A 21,158-nucleotide genomic window follows, 5' to 3' on the forward strand; every position below is an offset into this window, starting at 1 on the left:
CTGCGCAGAACCCTCAGACTCCCAGGCCTCTGGTAGAGGACCGAGAATGAGGTGTATATACCATTCAGGAGGGGGGAGAAAAAATGATATGTGTGTGTACTAAAAGGCTCAGTTTTGTTTTTATATGTATACTTTTGATAGTAAACGTCCATATCACAAGAAAGGAACAATTAGGCATGTTTTAAGATTTTAAGAAAGGAGGTTTCAGTGTGTGTTTGTAACAGAGGGCCATGTTTTATGATCGGAAGACAGGAGGTTTTAGAAGTGTTAATGATTAAATGCAATGGCTCATTGTAATAAACCTCTGTGTCGTTTGCTGTCTTTATTACGCACAGTTTTAATTTAATGCTGATTGAGATGGGAAGACTCTGTGTTAGATGTTTACTGGGCTTTGTCCGTGACCTTTCATTTAACCTATGCTAACCACTCTGCTATTTTGCGTCCTTGTTTTGTTATCTGTGTATTTACAGATTTTGGTGGCAGTTATCGACTCGGCCGATCTGCTTCCACTTCAGGAGTCCGTCACACATCTATCCAAAGGCAAAATCAGGTATCAAACGCGCCCTGGACGATTCTTTCAATGTATTACTTTTAGCGACTGGTAGCAATGTGTAGAACCCATGGAGTCCATGGAACCGTTACCTAACATGTCAGGATAAATCCCAGATTCAATGTCCCCAAAGCTTGCTCATTCGTTCTCAGAATCACCGTTTAGTCACCCTCTGCATGTAACCAGCTAATCTCATATGATCTGTTTATTGACAGGATCGCTTTTCCATAACATTCTAGGCAGAAAGCCATATCTACTACAAGAATCAGTAAAAGGTCACCAAGGAGGGTTAATCAAGAGACCAACTCCCAATATAGCATCATACTGCAGGCAGGAGATAAGGCCTTCTGTGCCTCCATTAACTATATCGTGAAGAATAGTAGGAGTACAATAAGATACGTTCCATATGATGCACGCCCAGCTTCCGTTAGACAATGTGCAGCTCTGGGATATCTGTCTGTGGTAGAGGAGGGATGTGACATGTTCCAACTTCCATTAGAAAATACATTTACTAATAACATACCACGACCACTTTCCTAAAACACTGAAATATGTCACCCTTCCTTTAATATACATGAATATATAAAAAGTTATTAAAGACTGTGATTTTACAGACTGTGATAATATAGACTGTGATAATATAGACTGTGAATTTATAGACTGTGATAATATAGACTGTGATAATATAGACTGTGATAATATAGACTGTGATAATATAGACTGTGATAATATAGACTGTGATAATATAGACTGTGATATAGGATGTGAGATTATAGACTGTGATATTGGATGTTATAGACTGTAAAATAGTCTGTGATTTTATAGTCTGTGATATTATATAGACTGTGATATTATAGACGGTGGTATTATAGTATTATAGTCTGTGATAATATATATACAGTGATATTATAGACAATGAGAAGAGAAAAGTGCTAGTGCGCATAAAACATATAAAGACACCTCCAATCAATAAAAGTGACTCGCAATATGCAAACAGTGATAATATAAAAAAAATCCCCAAAAAGGTGTGTAAAACCAAACACTGACAGGTGTATACTTATAGCCTGCCAGTAAATACAGCTGGATACTATAATAAAGGAGACAAAAAAGGAGGGGGAACAACAAGAAGCACTCCTAGTGCAATAAAGTTATTAATATAAAAATATATAAAACTATCTCTAAAGATAAAAGACTCACAAGTGGAGAGTGGTATAAGCCCCACTCATGGCTATCATGCCCAGGGAGGATCAGCCCCTTGGGTGCGTGGGATCAAAAGGAAATGCTCTGGTGACCACTGTGTCAGACGTAAAAATGTATTCACATAAAGAAACTCCAATCAGCAAACATAAAAACGGCAAAGTCCACCGCAAGCTCACCACACCATATGGGGATCTGATGCTGTAAAGAGGATAAAGCTCTGATCCTTCTCCCGTTCGGAGTGCTGTCTCTCGCCGGTGGATGTATCACAATCACTTCCGTGTATGTCGATCACGTGGTCATTTGGGATTTTTTTATATTATCACTGTTTGCATATTGCGAGTCACTTTTATTGATTGGAGGGGTCTTTATATGTTTTATGCGCACTAGCACTTTTCTCTTCTTATATTACTGTCTACCATTTTACCAGGGTATATTGTTGGTGCTGCTGTTTATACCCACTGTCTATTCATAGAGGTTTTGCGCCAATTTATCTATCTTGTATATTATAGAAAATGGTATTATAGACTGTGATTTTATAGACTGATATTATAGACCGTGATATAGGATATAATATTATATAGAATGTGATATTATAGTCTGTGGTATTATAGACTATGATATAGGATGTGATATTATAGTCTGTGATATTATAGTCTGTGATTTTATAGTCTGTGATTTTATAGTCTGTGATATTATAGTCTGTGATAATGTAAACGGTGATATAGAATGTGATATTATAGTCTGTGATATTATAGTCTCTGTTATAGGATATAATATTATAGACTATGATATAGGATGTGATATTATAGTCTGTGATATTATAGACCGTGATATAGAATGTGATATTATAGTCTGTGATATTATAGTCTGTGATATTATAGTCTGTGATTTCATAGTCTGTGATATTATAGACTGTGATATTATAGACCGTGATATTATAGTCTGTGATATTATAGTCTGTGATATTATAAACGGTGATATAGAATGTGATATTAAATATTAGAGGGTGGTATAGGATGTGATTGTATAGACTATGATATAGGATGTGATATTATATACATGTGTATATATGGAGATCAGTATCTGTAGTATATACTATTGTATTAAACCAGAATATGTAGACTGATCTCTCATATATATATTTAAAGTCAGGTTCAGAATATAGAAGGAGCGTTCATCCCATGCTCTGTCTCAGGGATAGGTGACAAAGCGCCTTATAATAATTAGACGCTGGACATGCTATGTCCAAGTGACAAGTCCTGTGGTCTATACAAATGACCAGGCCCGGACTGGCCATCGGACATACCGGGCAAATGCCCGGTGGGCCGCGATGGCCGTGGGGCAGAGGCCGGCAGGGGAGATCACAGGATCTCCCTTGCCAGCCCCTGCAGGACCAGCGCTACCCGAGCGCCGGCCCCGCTGTGTGCCTCCATGGGCCGGTGGGGAGATCAGAGATCTCCCTCACAGGCCCAGAGACACTGAGATGCGGCCGCCGGCAGGAGAGGGAGGGAGGCAGGAGAGAGGAGCGGCGGAGCTCTAGTCAGCAGCTCCGCCGGATCTTCTCGCGAGGTCTGAGCGTTGCCACGGTTACCACGGCAACGCTCAGATCTCGCGAGAGTGAACTCTAGCCTGCAGGCTAGAGTTCACTCTCACCACTGGACCACCAGGGAAGGCAGCATGGCTCTCCCTCCCAGGCATAAAGGCTCCTCCCCCCCCCGGTGCTGTGTGTGCCTGGGTGCTGTGTGTGCGTGTGTGAATGTATTTTTTATTTAAATTAAAATATATATTTTTTTATTAATAATAAAAATAAAAAAAAAGTTATATCCCCCCTCCCAGGCTAAAGGTAAGAAGGGAGGGGGGATATAACTTTTTTTTAATTTTTATTATTAATAAAAAAATATATATTTTAATTTAAATAAAAAATACATTCACACAGCACCCAGGCACACACAGCACCCCCAGACACACACAGCACCTCCAGACACACACACAGCACCCAGACACACACAGCACCCCCAGACACACACAGCACCCAGACACACACAGCACCCAGACACACACAGCACCCCCAGACACACACAGCACCCCCAGACACACAGCACCCCCAGACACACAGCATCCCCAGACACACACAGCACCCAGACACACACAGCACCCCAGACACACACAGCACCAAGACACACACAGCACCCCCAGACACACACAGCACCCAGACACACACAGCACCCTCAGACACACACAGCGCACCCTCGCTCACACACACAGCACACTCCCACACATATATATATATAAAATAACCCTCAGTGAGTTAACAAAGACAATTAGAAACCTAGAATGTGACGGCAGATAAAAACACCCTCACACACAGCACCCCTCTTACATACACACACACTGCGCCCCTCACACATACAATACGTCCAAATATATATATATATATATATATATATATACACACACACACTACAGCACCCCTCACACTGCACCACTACACACATTACACTCCAGATACACGCTAGATCCCTTACCCTATATGCACTCTTAATCCTCTATACACACACACACACACACAATCTCCTATACACACTCTGGGTCCTTTACACACTAGAACTCCTACACACACACACACACACACTGCACCACCTACACACACACTACATTCCTTGTCAGCAAACACATACAACATTCTCTAAACACACCCTCTCTACAACCCCTACACACACTACGTCACCTATACACACACACACTACAGCCCGTATACACACACTCGCTACATCCCCTATAACACTATGCCCCCTATACACACACTCTCTACAGCCCCTAGCCACACATATTACACCACAAACACAAATGAAATTGACCTATTTACACAATACCACACCACACTCTACATACACGCAATCCCTCAAGCAGGCTCCAAACACATGCACCATACACGTTCCTGGCCCTTTTGCCCTCTGGTATCCCACTTGTGGAGACACCAGAGACAATTTAAAAGCAAACACAGCGCAAGCATGTTATTAAATTTGCTTGCGCTGCGCAGAACAAATTTAGGGCCTTTTTTCTAATGCCAGAGCTCTTCAGCGCGGCTCTGCGCATTGAACCAACATGCTCACACCCTCTGTGGCCCCGCCCCCTTCTTAGGGGGTTGCTCTGATTGAAAAATGCCCGGGCCTAATTTTTTTCCCAGTCCGGCCCTGCAAATGACTAATCTTGCAAACAGAATATACACAAAGTGTACAGTTGTGTAGGCGCTTCCAACTTTAAATAGACAATTGAAGTGAGTGTGAAAAAAAGGTGTAATCCCTTAACACCTAAAGATAAAGTGAAACAATTAGAATAATTCACACCCACTCAGAAAGATATACAAAGTATAAAATAAGTATACCACCTATTGTAGATATATGTATGGTGGTTACATCTGTAAAACAAATGGGACATACATAGTGCTTTCCATATAGGTAACAACAAACAATTCTAATGTATGAGGATTGAACTCACAAAGATGGAGCCTCATAGGCTCAATGTACTTCACCCTTGGGTGCCTATCCAGGCTCTCGGTAAATTCCGGTTGAAGAACTCGAAATCCACGGATTCAAGTGTAAATATAGATTTATTAAATAATGAAATATTAATATATAGGGACAAAGTAGGCAGATATAAGTATAGAATACAGCACAGTATTGTACCGCAATTATGGCCGAAAATTAAAAGCAGTAGAATACCACAGCATATAACAATATAACAATACCGCCAAAAGAAAGTCCCAATAAAAGTCCAGTAAAGTGCAAACGCGTTTCAGCCCTTGATAGGGCCTTCCTCAGTGCTCTATATTTACACTTGAATCCGTGGATTTCGAGTTCTTCAACCGGAATTTACCGAGAGCCTGGATAGGCACCCAAGGGTGAAGTACATAGAGCCTATGAGGCTCCATCTTTGTGAGTTCAATCCTCATACATTAGAATTGTTTGTTGTTACCTATATGGAAAGCACTATGTATGTCCCATTTGTTTTACAGATGTAACCACCATACCTATATCTACAATAGGTGGTATACTTATTTTATACTTTGTATATCTTTCTGAGTGGGTGTGAATTATTCTAATTGTTTCAAATGACTAATCTCGGCTGCATGCAGTAAAGTGGTCTAAAAAGACCTTGTTAGCAGAGAAGGATAGTTGATATGAATAGTCCAGGTGGTAAGGATAGTAGTGATGTCTTAAAGGATACATTGTAACGAGTATAAGATAAACTTAGATACCAAAGGAAAAATAAACTTGTATAAACGGCCAAACAGTATGGCAGTGTTGGAACAGTTTCTAAGTTGTGCACAGTGATACTAAGCTCTTGTTACGGTTGCCTCCAGGCTAGCTGAAGGTTGGGCCGCTTCGATGTCCTGATTCCCGATCTTGGAGAGCAAGAGCGAAGTTCCAAACAATATCCAGCAATAATCCTGTAAGTGTAGATATCCCACTAGCCAATAATAAGCTAGCATAACGCCTTTCCCTACAACACAAGTCGAGGCTGCGAGTTGAGGGTAAGAAGAACTGGTTTAATGAGCATTCATGCACGGCTTAAATACATATTTTCAGGCCAGAGGAACACCCCTCTGGACCTGATGGTACACATGATTACAAAGTGTAACAGCCAATAGAAACAAAGTACATTTTCCAAAACACTCCCTCCTACCCTGGAGATAATTGGTCTCAACGGTTACAGTAACTCAGTTATCTGCAGGTATATGAAATAATGTCACTTTTATAGATGCACGAAAACTAAATAAAAATGTATAACTTTTACACCATAGTCTTTAAATACCACATTCAACCCATCCTTAGACAGCTTGGATCTGAGCGCACAAAATATACAAAAAGCGCTCAGATCCCACTAACGGTATGCGAATGCCATGGGGATGAAAATTGTCTGTTCTGGCAAAAGCAACAAAATAGCAACAAAGTAACAGGGTTGTAGCAAACAGAGGGGACTTTTATAACATGGCTCCCTCATTGCGGAACACTCTGGCAGACACGGTTTGACCCCTTTTCAGGGCACCTTAAGGCTGTCCAGAACTGAAGTTATTCTGGGCTGAGGTCTGTCTGCCTTGATAACCCATCGGCGTTGCCGTTTTGCTTCCCCGGTCTGTAAACGATGGTGAAGTTAAATGGCTGTAAAGACAGGCTCCACAGTAACAGCCTGCCATTGTCCACTGAGACCCGGTTTAGCCACACCAGTGGGTTATGATCAGTAACCAGAGAGGTAGGGAGGGAGTCAATTTCTTTAATGCCAGGCACTCCTTTTCCACGGCTGCATAGCTGACCTCTCGTGGTAGGAGCTTTCTGCTGATGTAGGCAATAGGATGTTCCCCTCCGTCTTCTCCTACTTGGCTGAGAACTGCCCCTAGCCCGAATATGGAAGTGTCTGTATGGACGATAAAGCGTTTGTTAGGGATTGGGGCAACCAAGACAGGAGCATTAGTTAGTGCATTCTTGAGAGTCTGGAATGCTGCTTCACAGTGGGGAGACCACAGGACCTGTCTGGGTTTTTTTTCTTAGTCAGGTCTGTCAGGGGTTTAGCAATCGTGCTGTCCTGTACAAATCGCCTATAGTACCCATCAGTGCCCAGAAAAGCTAGGACCTGGGTCTTGGTGTGGGGTGTGGGCCAGTCCACAACTGCCTCTATCTTGGCTTGCTCTGGATGCTGCTTTCCACAGCCCACCCGGTGACCCAGATACTGAACTTATGCCATCCCAAATAGCATTTCTCTGGATTCAGAGTCAGGACTGCGGCCTGAATCTGATCCAGGACCATCCCTAATTGAACTACCCCTCCCAGGACCCACTGTAGATCGCTATGTCATCTAGATATGCACAAGTAAAGTCCTGGAAGCCATCAAGGAGTCTATCCACCAAGCGCTGCAACGTGGCTGGGGTATTTTTCATCCTGAACGGCATAACCTTAAATTGGTACAAACTGGCCAGGGGAATTTGCCAATAACCCTTACAGAGGTCAATGGTAGTTAAGTCATTTCCCCTGGCTATGCGATCAAGTAGCTCATCTACTCGGGGCATCGGTTAGGCGTCTGTCACAGTCTTGTCATTAAGTTTATGATAGTCCACACAGAACCTATTAGTTCTGTCCTTTTTGGGTACCAGAACTACCGGGGATGCCACTCCCCAGGAAGGGGAAGATGTGTGACAAACTCCCCATTTCAAATGAGTTTGCCACACGTTCCTGGAGGAGCCTGCTTGCCAGCCTCCTGCCCACAGACTATGGACCTTGTATAATGTGATATACAAGTCTCCGTTCGTGTATTTGGACTATGTGGTTCGGGAACCCTACAGCCGCACAAACCGGAGACCTCCCTGGAGCCTGCTAAGCCTAATTGCTACATAGTAAAAATTTCCACCTTAGTGTTCTAAGTGTTCATCTGGGTGGCCGCAATTCCTATGGACAACCACGAGGTGGCGGCCATCTTGTTCGCATGAACGCAGGCAGCGGTGTTTGGGGATGAATCTCATGGAACTAAATTTGGACACAGAAACTCCTGAACACCGCTGGACTTCCATTATCGCTGCGTTCGGTTCTACACAAGTTAGAAGAGCTTTGTTCGGTGGAATCGTTCGTCTGAACAAGGCAAACAAGCTCCAGGGTAAGACCATTGACTATGGGTAGTTTGTTCGTTTTTAAACCAAACTAGACTGACCACTAGTCCTGATACTATGGAATAGTTTTGGGCATGGGACCATGTGGGCAGTCGGTCAAACAAATGACTTCCAGGAAATTCCTGAAACCCTGAACTGATCTGGGTGATTTTTGGATATATTGGTCACCCAGATTAGGGCTATCAGGGGATGTGTTGTTTTATTTATTTTTATGGAACTTTTGGGTTGTTTTGGAAAAAGTATGTTTTTTCTGTGCTTGGAGATAATTGGATTAGATTAGTACAGTTTCTGATCCAATTATCTCCCAGGCACAGAGAAGGGATTATCTGATTTTGTATGGCAGGTCACCCCCACGGTCACCCACCACAGACACCTGGAAAAGCTGTCTCCACTTTACCAACTCCCCCCCCTCCCCCGAGCTTCAATCAGCCCATATCATACTTAGTGTATTATTGAGGAGCTGTTTGTATGATACATTAGGTACCACATCAGTACCCTCTGTTCATTTTTGTTGCCTATGGTAGTCTAGGCCATGTATTGGTCCCTACTACCTAATCTCGCAGGCCTCCACATGGCCAATCACTGCTGTTTACCTGTATCTCTACAACACAGGCACACCGACCTTATCCTTTAGGGGGCTCAGCTCTCACTAGATACCACCAACCACCTCGATATGCTAATGCACATCAGACCTCCTTTTTGAATGCTTACTCTAATTCAACTGTATCTATGCCACTGATGACCCTATTGTCCATATGGAAACTACTCTCCTAATAATTAAAAAATCTGGTTCTATTTTACACTTGACTCTTACCATTTAAAAAGGTGCAGTTATTATATATGCCATATTGATGTTATGTTATGTTGCCATTGGGCTTGTTTTGCCTATTCAAGCTGGATGTAATGCTCGCACAACAAAAATAAAGAATATAAAAAAAAAACAAAGTTTAAACGGATTCCCAAACTGTGGAAGAGAATGGCTCCTGGGAAGGCAAAATAGGGGTTTTGTCACAGGCAGTGGCGTACACACAACCCATGGGGCCCCGGTGCGAAAACTGATCCGTGGCCCCCCCCCCCCCCTGCGCTTACTCTGCGCGGGCTGGGGCCGCAACACATGGCGGCGGGCACCTGGTAGCAGGGCTGCGACCCGTGCGACCGCGGTATGTACGCCAGTGCATGCATAAACACATACACTTCAAGGACCACTACAGACACCCAGATCACATCAGCTCAATGAAGTGGTCTGGGTGCCAGGTCTCTCTAGTTTTAACCCTGCAGCTGAAAACATAGCAGTTCAGAGAAACTGCTATGTTTCACTGAGGGTTAATCCAGCCTCTAGTGGCTGTCTCATTGACAGCCGCTAGAGGATTTTCTGCGATTCTCACTGTGAAAATCAGTGAGAAGACGCTGAACGTCCATAGGAAAGCATTGAGTAATGCTTTCCTATGGGCGGTTTGAATGCGCGCGTGGCTCTTGCCACACATGTGCATTCGGAGCTGAGAGGCGGATCGGGACGAAGAGATCCCCAGCGCCAAGGGAGCCCGGCGCTGGAGAAAGGTAAGTGCTTTAGACACACACACACACACACACACACACTCTCATGAACAGACTCACACATTTACTGACAGACAGACGCACACAAACATACTCAGTAACAGACACACACACTAACACACTCACTAACACACACTCACTAACACACACACACACTCACTAACACAAACTCACTAACACAAACTCACTAACACACACACACACTCACACTAACACACACACTAACACACACACACACACTAACACACTCACTAACACTAACACACTCACTAACACACACACACACACACTCACACTAACACAAACTCACTAACACAAACTCACTAACACACACACACACTCACACTAACACACACACTAACACACACACACACACTAACACACTCACTAACACTAACACACTCACTAACACACACACACACACACTCACACTAACACACTCACTAACACACTCACTAACACTAACACACTCACACTAACACACTCACACTAACACACTCACACTAACACACTCACACTAACACACTCACTAACACACTCACACTGACACACTCACTAACACTAACACACTCACTAACACTAACACAATCACTCACACTAACACAATCACTAACACACTCACACTAACACAATCACTCACACTAACACAATCACACGTTTTGTTTTTATTTTGTTTTAAATTTAATCCCCCCAGCCTCCTTACCTGTGTGAGAGCTGGGGGGATTCCCTGGGGTCCAGTGGTGTTGCTGGCCCTGCTGTCACCCGGCTGGCTGGTGGGCGCGCGAGGGAGCACTGTCCCCTGGGTGCTCCCTCTTCAGCTCCCTCGCGCGCCGCATACTGATGCCGGAGCCGGAAGATGACGTCATCTTCCGGCTCCGGCATCAGTGCGGTGCGCGAGGGAGCTGAAGAGGAAGCACTCAGAGGAGAGTGCTCCCTCGCGCGCCCGCCAGCCAGCCGGTTGACAGCAGGGCCAGCCTCGGGGGGGCCCGGAGGTGGCCGGCTCCTGGGCCCCCCAGCAGAAGAGGCTGGCCCTGTGGGTACATACCTGGGTCGCAGGGCGGCCGGGCCCCCTGGTGGGCCGGGCCCGGTCGCAGCCGCGACCCCTGCGACCCCGGTATGTACGCCACTGGTCACAGGGTCAATATTGTCTTATGAAGACATTCAATCCACTTGGAGCTTTTTGGTGCTTCTAAAATGGACACAAGTCCTTGTCTAGCGCCAGTGTAAAGCTACCTTATATGTAGATGTTCAAGAGGCAGTACAAGAATAGTTTAGAAGATGTTTTTTATGTGAGATAAGGGTACTAGTCAAGGTAATCCCACCATATGTGCATTTAAGGGATTATATTCTCAATGAGAATGATAGACACACCGGCTTCCGACCAGGTATGGGTGTGTAAGTATCCACAAGAGGGCAGCAAGAGAGACAATTCTTGTTTGTTTTTTTCGTATATATCAGCAAGGTTCTCTCTGCTCACTCATGTAAAAATATAGTATATATTTTATAGTATATATTTTATTTATAATGTTTTACCTGGAAGAGTGCAGTTTTTCCACAGGAAATCCAAACTGCGTATAAAGGGGGAAGTCATAGGTGTAAAAATTATGACGTTTGACACTTTACGTGGTATTCTGTCTAGTGATGTCCCGAACGGTTCGCTGGCGAATAGTTCCTGGCGAACATAGCTTGTTCGCATTCGCCATGGATGGCGAGATATGCGATGTTCAGTCCGCCCCCTATTCGTCATCATTGAGTAAACTTTGACCCTGTACCTCACAGTCAGCAGACACATTCCAGCCAATCAGCAGCAGACCCTCCCTCCCAGACCCTCCCACCTCCTAGACAGCATACAATTTAGATTAATTCTGAAGCTGCATTCTTTTTTTTGTGTGTGTGTTTGTGTTTATTATACATTATCCTCCATAGCCAGTAACCTGTGTTTATTATACATTATTCCCCATAGCCAGTAACCTGTGTTTATTAAACATTATCCCCATATCCAGTAACCTGTGTTTATTATATATTAACCCCCCATAGCCAGTAACCTGTGTTTATTATACATTATCCCCCATAGCCAGTAACCTGTGTTTATTATACATTATCCTCCCATAGCCAGTAACCTGTGTTTATTATACATTATCCTCCCCATAGCCAGTAACCTGTGTTTATTGTACATTATCCTCCCATAGCCAGTAACCTGTGTTTATTATACATTATCCCCCGATAGCCAGTAACCTGTGTTTATTATACATTATCCCCCCATAGCCAGTAACCTGTGTTTATTATACAGTATCCTCCCATAGCCAGTAACCTGTGTTTATTATACATTATCCCCCCATAGCCAGTAACCTGTGTTTATTATACATTATCCTCCCATAGCCAGTAACCTGTGTTTATTATACATTATCCCTCCCATAGCCAGTAACCTGTGTTTATTATACATTATCCCCCGATAGCCAGTAACCTGTGTTTATTATACATTATCCTCCCATAGCCAGTAACCTGTGTTTATTATACATTATCCCTCCCATAGCCAGTAACCTGTGTTTATTATACATTATCCCCCCATAGCCAGTAACCTGTGTTTATTATACATTATCCTCCCATAGCCAGTAACCTGTGTTTATTATACATTATCCCCCGATAGCCAGTAACCTGTGCTTATTATACATTATCCTCCCATAGCCAGTAACCTGTGTTTATTATACATTATCCCTCCCATAGCCAGTAACCTGTGTTTATTATACATTATCCCCGATAGCCAGTAACCTGTGTTTATTATACATTATCCATCCCATAGCCAGTAACCTGTGTTTATTATACATTATCCTCCCATAGCCAGTAACCTGTGTTTATTATACATTATCACCCCCATAGCCAGTAAGCTGTGTTTCTTATATATTATCCTCCCATAGCCAGTAACCTGTGTTTATTATACATTATCCTCCCATAGCCAGTAACCTGTGCTTATTATACATTATCCTCCCATAGCCAGTAACCTGTGTTTATTATACATTATCCCTCCCATAGCCAGTAACCTGTGTTTATTATATATTATCCTCCCATAGCCAGTAACCTGTGTTTATTATACATTATCCCCCCCATAGCCAGTAACCTGTGTTTATTATTGCATCAAATTTACAAAGCCAAACTTTTAAAAGCTTTCCTCATTTCTTTCTCGGGATGAGGAATATATCGGTTGTAGACTGAGGATTTCCATCTGCCCAATCTTTTAATAATATGCACTGGAGTGTCAGTGTTGAAGGAGACCGGAGCTGCCCCTATTCTAAAGAAAGACCCGAGACATGGATACAACCCAATCTTAGGAGTAGTGTTCTGATGTAGAAGATGAATTTAGCCGTAGTCAGAGGGATTCAGTGAGAGTAGTGGTGAAATGTGTGTGTCATGACTGAGTGTGGGTAAGTAAGAGTCAAGTATTTTAACTGGGCACTAGTTCTAGGTGGGATAAAGTGGTATAGCGGATGGATGAGTAGTTTGGTTCGTTTTAGAGGTTTGTAGAGAAAGTATATAGTGATCATGATTTTTAGCGATATCCAATATTTTTAAGGTGGTCTCAAAGAAACATAAAATGCTATATAAAATTTGTGGGAATATCGAATAGTTGTGTACAGTAAATCAGAGAGGGCTCAGAATATCAAACCATCGATCGGTAACCTGGATGAAGTAGGGGGTCTGTTTTATTAAATACGCGGTAATATGCTTTTAATGGGATAGGACGTTAGGAAAGGTGTGTGATAAGTGATTGTGGCTGTATTTACCTTATCCTGGTACCGACCAGGCTCCTAAGCTTGAGCCGCGCGTGGCTGAATCACTCCTGCCTCCACACGAGCCGCATGCGGCTTGATCTCCTCTTCTGACTTAGCCGCGTGCACTGACCGCAGTGATCGGTCACGTGGCCCGCCTGGCACTAGGAGCACGGCTCGAGTCACGAACTCGATCTTAAAGGGGCAGTGGGAGTCAAAAGTTGATTCAGGCTCCCATTGGCCCATGTCATTCCAGCACCTACATACACTAACGTTTTGCAAATGGGGAGTTTGCAGGTGTGCAAATGGACTGTTTGCGGTGCGTTAAACAGGGAGTTTGGTCTGTCACTGTGAAGCGGGCGTAACCCTTACACTACCTGATCGATACAACATCATACCTGATGTTTTAAAGCACGTTATTCCAAACAATTTAGGAATGTTAGGTGATTTATGCCCTTTATGGATTAAAACCAGACTCTGCATCAACTATGTAATTTTCCATGGGAGTTTTGCCATGGATCCCCCTCCGGCATGCCACAGTCCAGGTGTTAGTCCCCTTGAAACAACTTATCCATCACTATTGTGGCCAGAAAGAGTCCCTGTGGGTTTTAAAATTTGCCTGCCTATTGAAGTCTATGGCGTTTTGCCCGTTCGTGAACATTTGCGGAAGTTCGCGTTCGCCGTTCGCGAACGGAAACTTTTATGTTCGCGACATCACTAATTCTGTCTAGATTTGGGATGATGAAGACAAAGAAAATTTGGGAATGGGACTGATGAAGTTTATGCAGTTATATAAATGGTTCAATAAAGTGATCCCAGTGATCTTAATCTTAATGGATAACAATCAGGTCTTTATGTATACTAGTCCAAAAGGGACAGATCCTCTCAATTAATTAGATCTGTTTGGAAAGTCTTATTTTATATAAGTAGGACTCTCTACCAGTTTCTGAGAGAAGTGCACAAAAAATAAATTTAGATTGATAAATAAGTGTTACAGAACTGAACGAGAAGAAAATAAATATTGCTAACCAACTCCATTTTAAATGCAATTTTTTGTTTTATAATATCTCACCCTTTCCATATCCACAGGCCATACATCCTCCTTCCACTCCAGTCCCCACCGGCAGCCGAGAAAGGGATGGGAAATTGCAGGAGGTGATCGAGAGAAAACGTTTCCTTTGCCATGAAATCAAATCCAGGCAACCCAGGGCCGAGCGGGGTTTATGCAAGCAGGAAAGTTTGCCCATCCTGCCAAGCTGGCGTCGTGGCTCTGATGGACGCAAAGGGGGCACTCCACCATGCCACCGGCAGCAAGCCGTGCTGTGGGATACTGCAATCTGAAATCACTTGCCCCCTGCCTCAACCTGGGGACGCTGGACGAAACCCTGAGGAGGTGGAAGTAGGGGGAAAAAAGCTGTAAAGGGAAGCTGGAGGTGAGGAGCTCCATAGAAAAAACAGAGATAACAGTTAAGGGAGGACATATATCCTGCAAAAGCTAGGGAAGCTCCTGTAGGGAAAAGTAAGATGTTCTACCAGGACTAGAGATTAGTTCAGTTGGGTAGTGGGTAAACTGTGAGGGAGTAAGGAGAGATCGGCAAGTCAGTAAATTTGTCTTTAACCCCTTAAGGACACATGACATGTGTGACACGTCATGATTCCCTTTTATTCCAGAAGTTTGGTCCTTAAGGGGTTAAGAATTGATAGTGTGCATAGAAACAAACAGGGTAGTCTTTGTGGTGGAAGGGATACATTCTTCTAGAGCATAGAAGTCCCGTTAGTAAGAAGAGAGGAGAATACTCTTCAGTGGTCTATACGTGGAGATATCCTGCAAGCATAGGGACACTGGAAGTCAATAGACAGTACAGGAAGAGTTGTGCATGGCTAGTAAATGAATAGATAGTATACTGGATGAACTAACAGGGATATAGACATATGTTTCAGTGGAGAAGGATGTGGGACTCAGCAAAATAGTCAAGGGCTAATGCAACAATGATACGCAGAGCAACCCTTACTGGGTGTATTAATCTGCTCATCTTTTCTGATTAAAAAAAAGGGGGGGGGGCAGTAATGGGTAGGATTAATGTTCCAGGAGTGCAGGACAAAAGGACTTATGGCAATACTCAACATGTCTTTTGCATAACTGTCTGCAGTCTTGTGATGTCAAAGCTCAGTGGGTCTCTCATGGGATAAAGGTGTCAGCACATTGTATGGTTTATTACTTAGTAAAATAGTTAATTAATCTACTTAATGGTTAAGGTGATGTAACTGAGGCATAAGGTCCTTCTTGATCTGAGGCATAAGGTCCTTCTTACCATATAGCACTGTGACCATAATCCTGACATTATTACCTCATTACAGGACGACCTACAAAACTGCTTTCTAGTCCGAGAGTCTCCCTAAGAAATAATGGTGGAAATATCCATCAGTTCTAATAATTAACTGAGATAATTTACAAAGCAGTCTCAACATCCATTTCAATGACAAGTCTCCGACTGGTCGGTCGATAGTAAGGGGCACAGCAGTAAAAGAATGAGCATTATGGTCTGTGCAGGACAACCCAAGACTGCTGTAATACAGGCCAGCAATAGTTCTGAACACAAAGTACAAACCCATCAATCTAGAGCATTGTTCCCCAACCCAGTCCTCCTGGACCACCAACAGTCCAGGATTTATGTATTTCCCTGTTTTATTCCAATGGAGATACTGGCAAAACCTGGACTGTTGGTGGTCCTTGCGGACTGGGTTGGGGAACACTGATCTAGAGAACAGTCAGAGTTCCGGGTCAGATCAGGATGCAGATAAGTAATAAGTCTATCTCATCAAAGAGAGTCATTGTCTGTCCAGCAGAGGGCAGTATGTTTCAGCAGCAAACCAAGATGAAGCCAAAACGAATTCCAGATATTAAAGCCAGAAAAGCAGCCAGCTCAAAATCAACAAACCAAAATACTGGGTTTCAAAAGTACATACGGCATTTTACAAACAGCTTAATGGAAAATGGAATTACACATTTAGAGTAATATAGTTTACATTTTGAGAAATTATTTGTAACTCTTCTAGTAAAGGCACTGTTCTAATGCCAAATAAGTGTTGCTTATCTAAGCATTGTTGAATCCCAAGACACCCTACTCATTGAATAGGGTAAACCTGGGTGCCATTAGGGGCATTGACACTATAATAATCCTATATATGGCTATCACTGTATGTCTGCCCATCAGATTGTTTATTCATTTATCCATTTGTATCTATGTTTTTTTATCATCTAAGTGTAGAAGTTATTTGTAGCAAATTAGCTTCTATATTTGAGAATGCAGTTATCCACACATTCTGAACCTTGCATAGAATGGACGAATTTGTGGCTCTGGAGCTGGATACATCAGACAGCTGTATATCATTTTGCAATGCAAGCTGCCGCTCCCAAATGCCTAGTCCATACAGACAACCATTTCTTCCATCCTCTTGATCCATGTAGAGAGTCGTTCCGTCTTTTGAAAGGAGCTGGGCCTGAATGTAACATGAAAATAGAATCTCTCAAAAATCAGACTGTCTGACTTGTGTGGGCCACAGTTGGTTGGTAGATATTCCCAGTTTACATATCCATTATCCATTAAGGCCTTGGTAGCGTAATGATAGCTTCTATCAGAATAACATCAGATGCTACCTAACTGCATATCTTGTTAACCCAGTACTGCATTTTCCTTCCTACTTTTCTCAGATTCCAAGTTCATCCAGTCCCATATTCCAAGTTCATCCAGTCCCATATTCCAAGTTCATCCAGTCCCATATTCCAAGTTCATCCAGTCCCATATTCCAAGTTCATCCAGTCCCATATTCCAAGTTCATCCAGTCCCATATTCCAAGTTCATCCTGTCCCAAATTCCAAGTTCATCCTGTCCCAAATTCCAAGTTCATCCAATCTTTGGTTCCAAGTTGATTCCATGTTCATTCAATCTTTGATTCCAAGTTCATCCAGTCCCATATTCCAAGTTCATCCAATCTTTGGTTCCAAGTTCACTCAATCTTCAATTCCAAGAACATTCAATCTTTGGTTCCAAGTTGATTCCATGTTCATTCAGTCTTTGATTCCAAGTTCATCCTCTCCCATATTCCATGTTTATCCAGTCCTTGTCAGGGTTGGCAACAAGATGAAAGGCAGCGACCTAACAAAGGAAAAGACAGAGTGATAGGAAGAGGCATATTACCGGATTTTATAGTGGCCGTGCTTAAAGTAAAGCAAGAACCAGGAAATAACCCGACTAACTAGATATATAGTTCAGGCCAGAGATGAACAACAAAAAATCTGAAAATAAACAAAAATATGCACCATACAAAAAAAATACAGACTGGTATAGGAACAAACATAGTCACAACAGGCCAAAGTCAGGATTACGTACTGGAAGAGGTAGACAAACAAGCTGTGTCTGGTAGAAGACACAGGTCTGCAGGAGACTAAGCATTTTCAAAGGATAAACCGGGTCAAACACCAGAAACAAGATCAGAACAAACACAACAAAAGCTCATGAACCACAAAAGGGCCCAGAACAGCCAGAGAGCTCTCTTTAAATAGGAATGTCCTGCACATGCTCCCTTGGAGTAATCAGCAAGAAGGTCAGCACCTGTGTTACCCACAGTTGCCCTACAATATAAACAATAATTGGATGAGAAGTTACCGGTACAACTTCTGAAATTTTTCCCGGAGAGCAGGTTCCACTGTGGCACGGAATGCGATGTGCAGATTCCGCAAGTGGGAGACAGGTGTTCAAGTCCCATTGGAGGTAGGATTTGTAACCTTTATTCCAAAATCACACAGTCCCAGATTCTAAGTATATACCATCGCAGATTAGAAAATTGATACAGTCCCAGATCCCAAGTATATCCCATCGCAGATTACATATTCATACAGTCCCAGATCCCAAGTATATCCCATCGCAGATTACTAATTCATACAGTCCCAGATCCCAAGTATATCCCATCGCAGATTACAAATTCATACAGTCCCAGATCCCAAGTATATCCCATCGCAGATTACATATTCATACAGTCCCAGATCCCAAGTATATCCCATCGCAGATTACTAATTCATACAGTCCCAGATCCCAATTATATCCCATCGCAGATTACTAATTCATACAGTCCCAGATCCCAAGTATGTCCCATTGCAGATTACTAATTCATACAGACCCAGATCCCAAGTACATCCCATCACAGATTACTAATTCATACAGACCCAGATCCCAAGTATATCCCATCGCAGATTACTAATTCATACAGTCCCAGATCCCAAGTATGTCCCATTGCAGATTACTAATTCATACAGTCCCAGATCCCAAGTATATCCCATCACAGATTACTAATTCATACAGTCCCAGATCCCAAGTATATCCCATCGCAGATTACTAATTCATACAGTCCCAGATCCCAAGTATATCCCATCGCAGATTACTAATTCATACAGTCCCAGATACCAAGTATATCCCATCGCAGATTACTAATTCATACAGTCCCAGATCCAAAGTATATCCCATCGCAGATTACAAATTCATACAGTCCCAGATCCCAAGTATATCCCATCGCAGATTACAAATTCATACAGTCCCAGATCCCAAGTATATCCCATCGCAGATTACAAATTCATACAGTCCCAGATCCCAAGTATATCCCATCGCAGATTACTAATTCATACAGTCCCAGATCCCAAGTATATCCCATCGCAGATTACAAATTCATACAGTCCCAGATCCCAAGTATATCCCATCGCAGATTACTAATTCATACAGTCCCAGATCCCAAGTATGTCCCATCGCAGATTACAAATTCATACAGTCCCAGATCCCAAGTATGTCCCATCGCAGATTACTAATTCACACAGTCCCAGATCCCAAGTATATCCCATCGCAGTTTGCTAAATCATACAGTCCCAGATCCCAAGTATATCCCATTGCAGATTACAAATTCATACAGTCCCAGATCCCAAGTATATCCCATCGCAGATTACTAATTCATACAGTCCCAGATCCCAAGTATATCCCATCGCAGATTACAAATTCATACAGTCCCAGATCCCAAGTATATCCCATCGCAGATTACATATTCATACAGTCCCAGAAGCCAAGTATATCCCATCGCAGATTACATATTCATACAGTCCCAGATCCCAAGTATATCCCATCGCAGATTACTAATTCATACAGTCCCAGATCCCAAGTATATCCCATCGCAGATTACTAATTCATACAGTCCCAGATCCCAAGTATATTCCATCCCAGATTACTAATTCATACAGTCCCAGATCCCAAGTATATTCCATCGCAGATTACTAATTCATACAGTCCCAGATCCCAAGTATATTCCATCGCAGATTACTAATTCATACAGTCCCAGATCCCAAGTATATCCCATCGCAGATGACTAATTCATACAGTCCCAGATCCCAAGTATATTCCATCGCAGATTACTAATTCATACAGTCCCAGATCCCAAGTATATCCCATCGCAGATTACTAATTCATACAGTCCCAGATCCCAATTATGTCCCATCGCAGATTACTAATTCATACAGTCCCAGATCCCAAGTATATCCCATCGCAGATTACTAATTCATACAGTCCCAGATCCCAAGTATATCCCATCGCAGATTACTAATTCATACAGTCCCAGATCCCAATTATGTCCCATCGCAGATTACAAATTCATACAGTCCCAGATCCCAAGTATATCCCATCGCAGATTACAAATTCATACAGTCCCAGATCCCAAGTATATCCCATCGCAGATTACAAATTCATACAGTCCCAGATCCCAAGTATATCCCATCGCAGATTACAAATTCATACAGTCCCAGATCCCAAGTATGTCCCATCGCAGATTACTAATTCACACAGTCCCAGATCTCAAGTATATCCCATCGCAGATTGCTAAATCATACAGTCCCAGATCCCAAGTATATCCCATTGCAGATTACAAATTCATACAGTCCCAGATCCCAAGTATATCCCATCGCAGATTACTAATTCATACAGTCCCAGATCCCAAGTATATCCCATTGCAGATTACAAATTCATACAGTCCCAGATCCCAAGTATATCCCATCGCAGATTACTAATTCATACAGTCCCAGATCCCAAGTATGTCCCATCGCAGATTACAAATTCATACAGTCCCAGAATCTAAGTATATCCCATCGCCGATGACATATTCATACAGTCCCAGATCCCAAGTATATCCCATCGCAGATTACAAATTCATACAGTCCCAGATCCCAAGTATATCCCATCGCAGATTACTAATTCATACAGTCCCAGATCCCAAGTATATCCCATCGCAGATTACTAATTCATACAGTCCCAGATCCCAAGTATATCCCATCGCAGATTACTAATTCATACATTCCCAGATCCCAAGTATATCCCATCGCAGATTACTAATTCATACAGTC

The 21,158-nt window shown here is 42.8% G+C and overlaps 1 protein-coding gene across 1 annotated transcript in view; it reads left to right on the forward strand.

Annotated features, from left to right (window-relative positions):
- NYAP1 (neuronal tyrosine phosphorylated phosphoinositide-3-kinase adaptor 1) overlaps positions 1-15,323 on the forward strand; it is a 59,269-nt gene extending 43,946 nt beyond the window's left edge. The window contains exons 7-8 of the mRNA XM_063446079.1: positions 471-550; positions 14,816-15,323. Coding sequence (XP_063302149.1) covers positions 471-550; positions 14,816-15,067 — 332 coding nt within the window. The 3' untranslated portion in view covers positions 15,068-15,323. The remainder of the gene's footprint in view (positions 1-470; positions 551-14,815) is intronic.
- The last annotated feature ends 5,835 nt before the right edge of the window (positions 15,324-21,158 follow it).

This window comes from Pelobates fuscus, chromosome 3, assembly GCF_036172605.1.
Source record: "Pelobates fuscus isolate aPelFus1 chromosome 3, aPelFus1.pri, whole genome shotgun sequence".
Classification (NCBI taxonomy): Eukaryota; Metazoa; Chordata; class Amphibia; order Anura; family Pelobatidae; genus Pelobates; species Pelobates fuscus.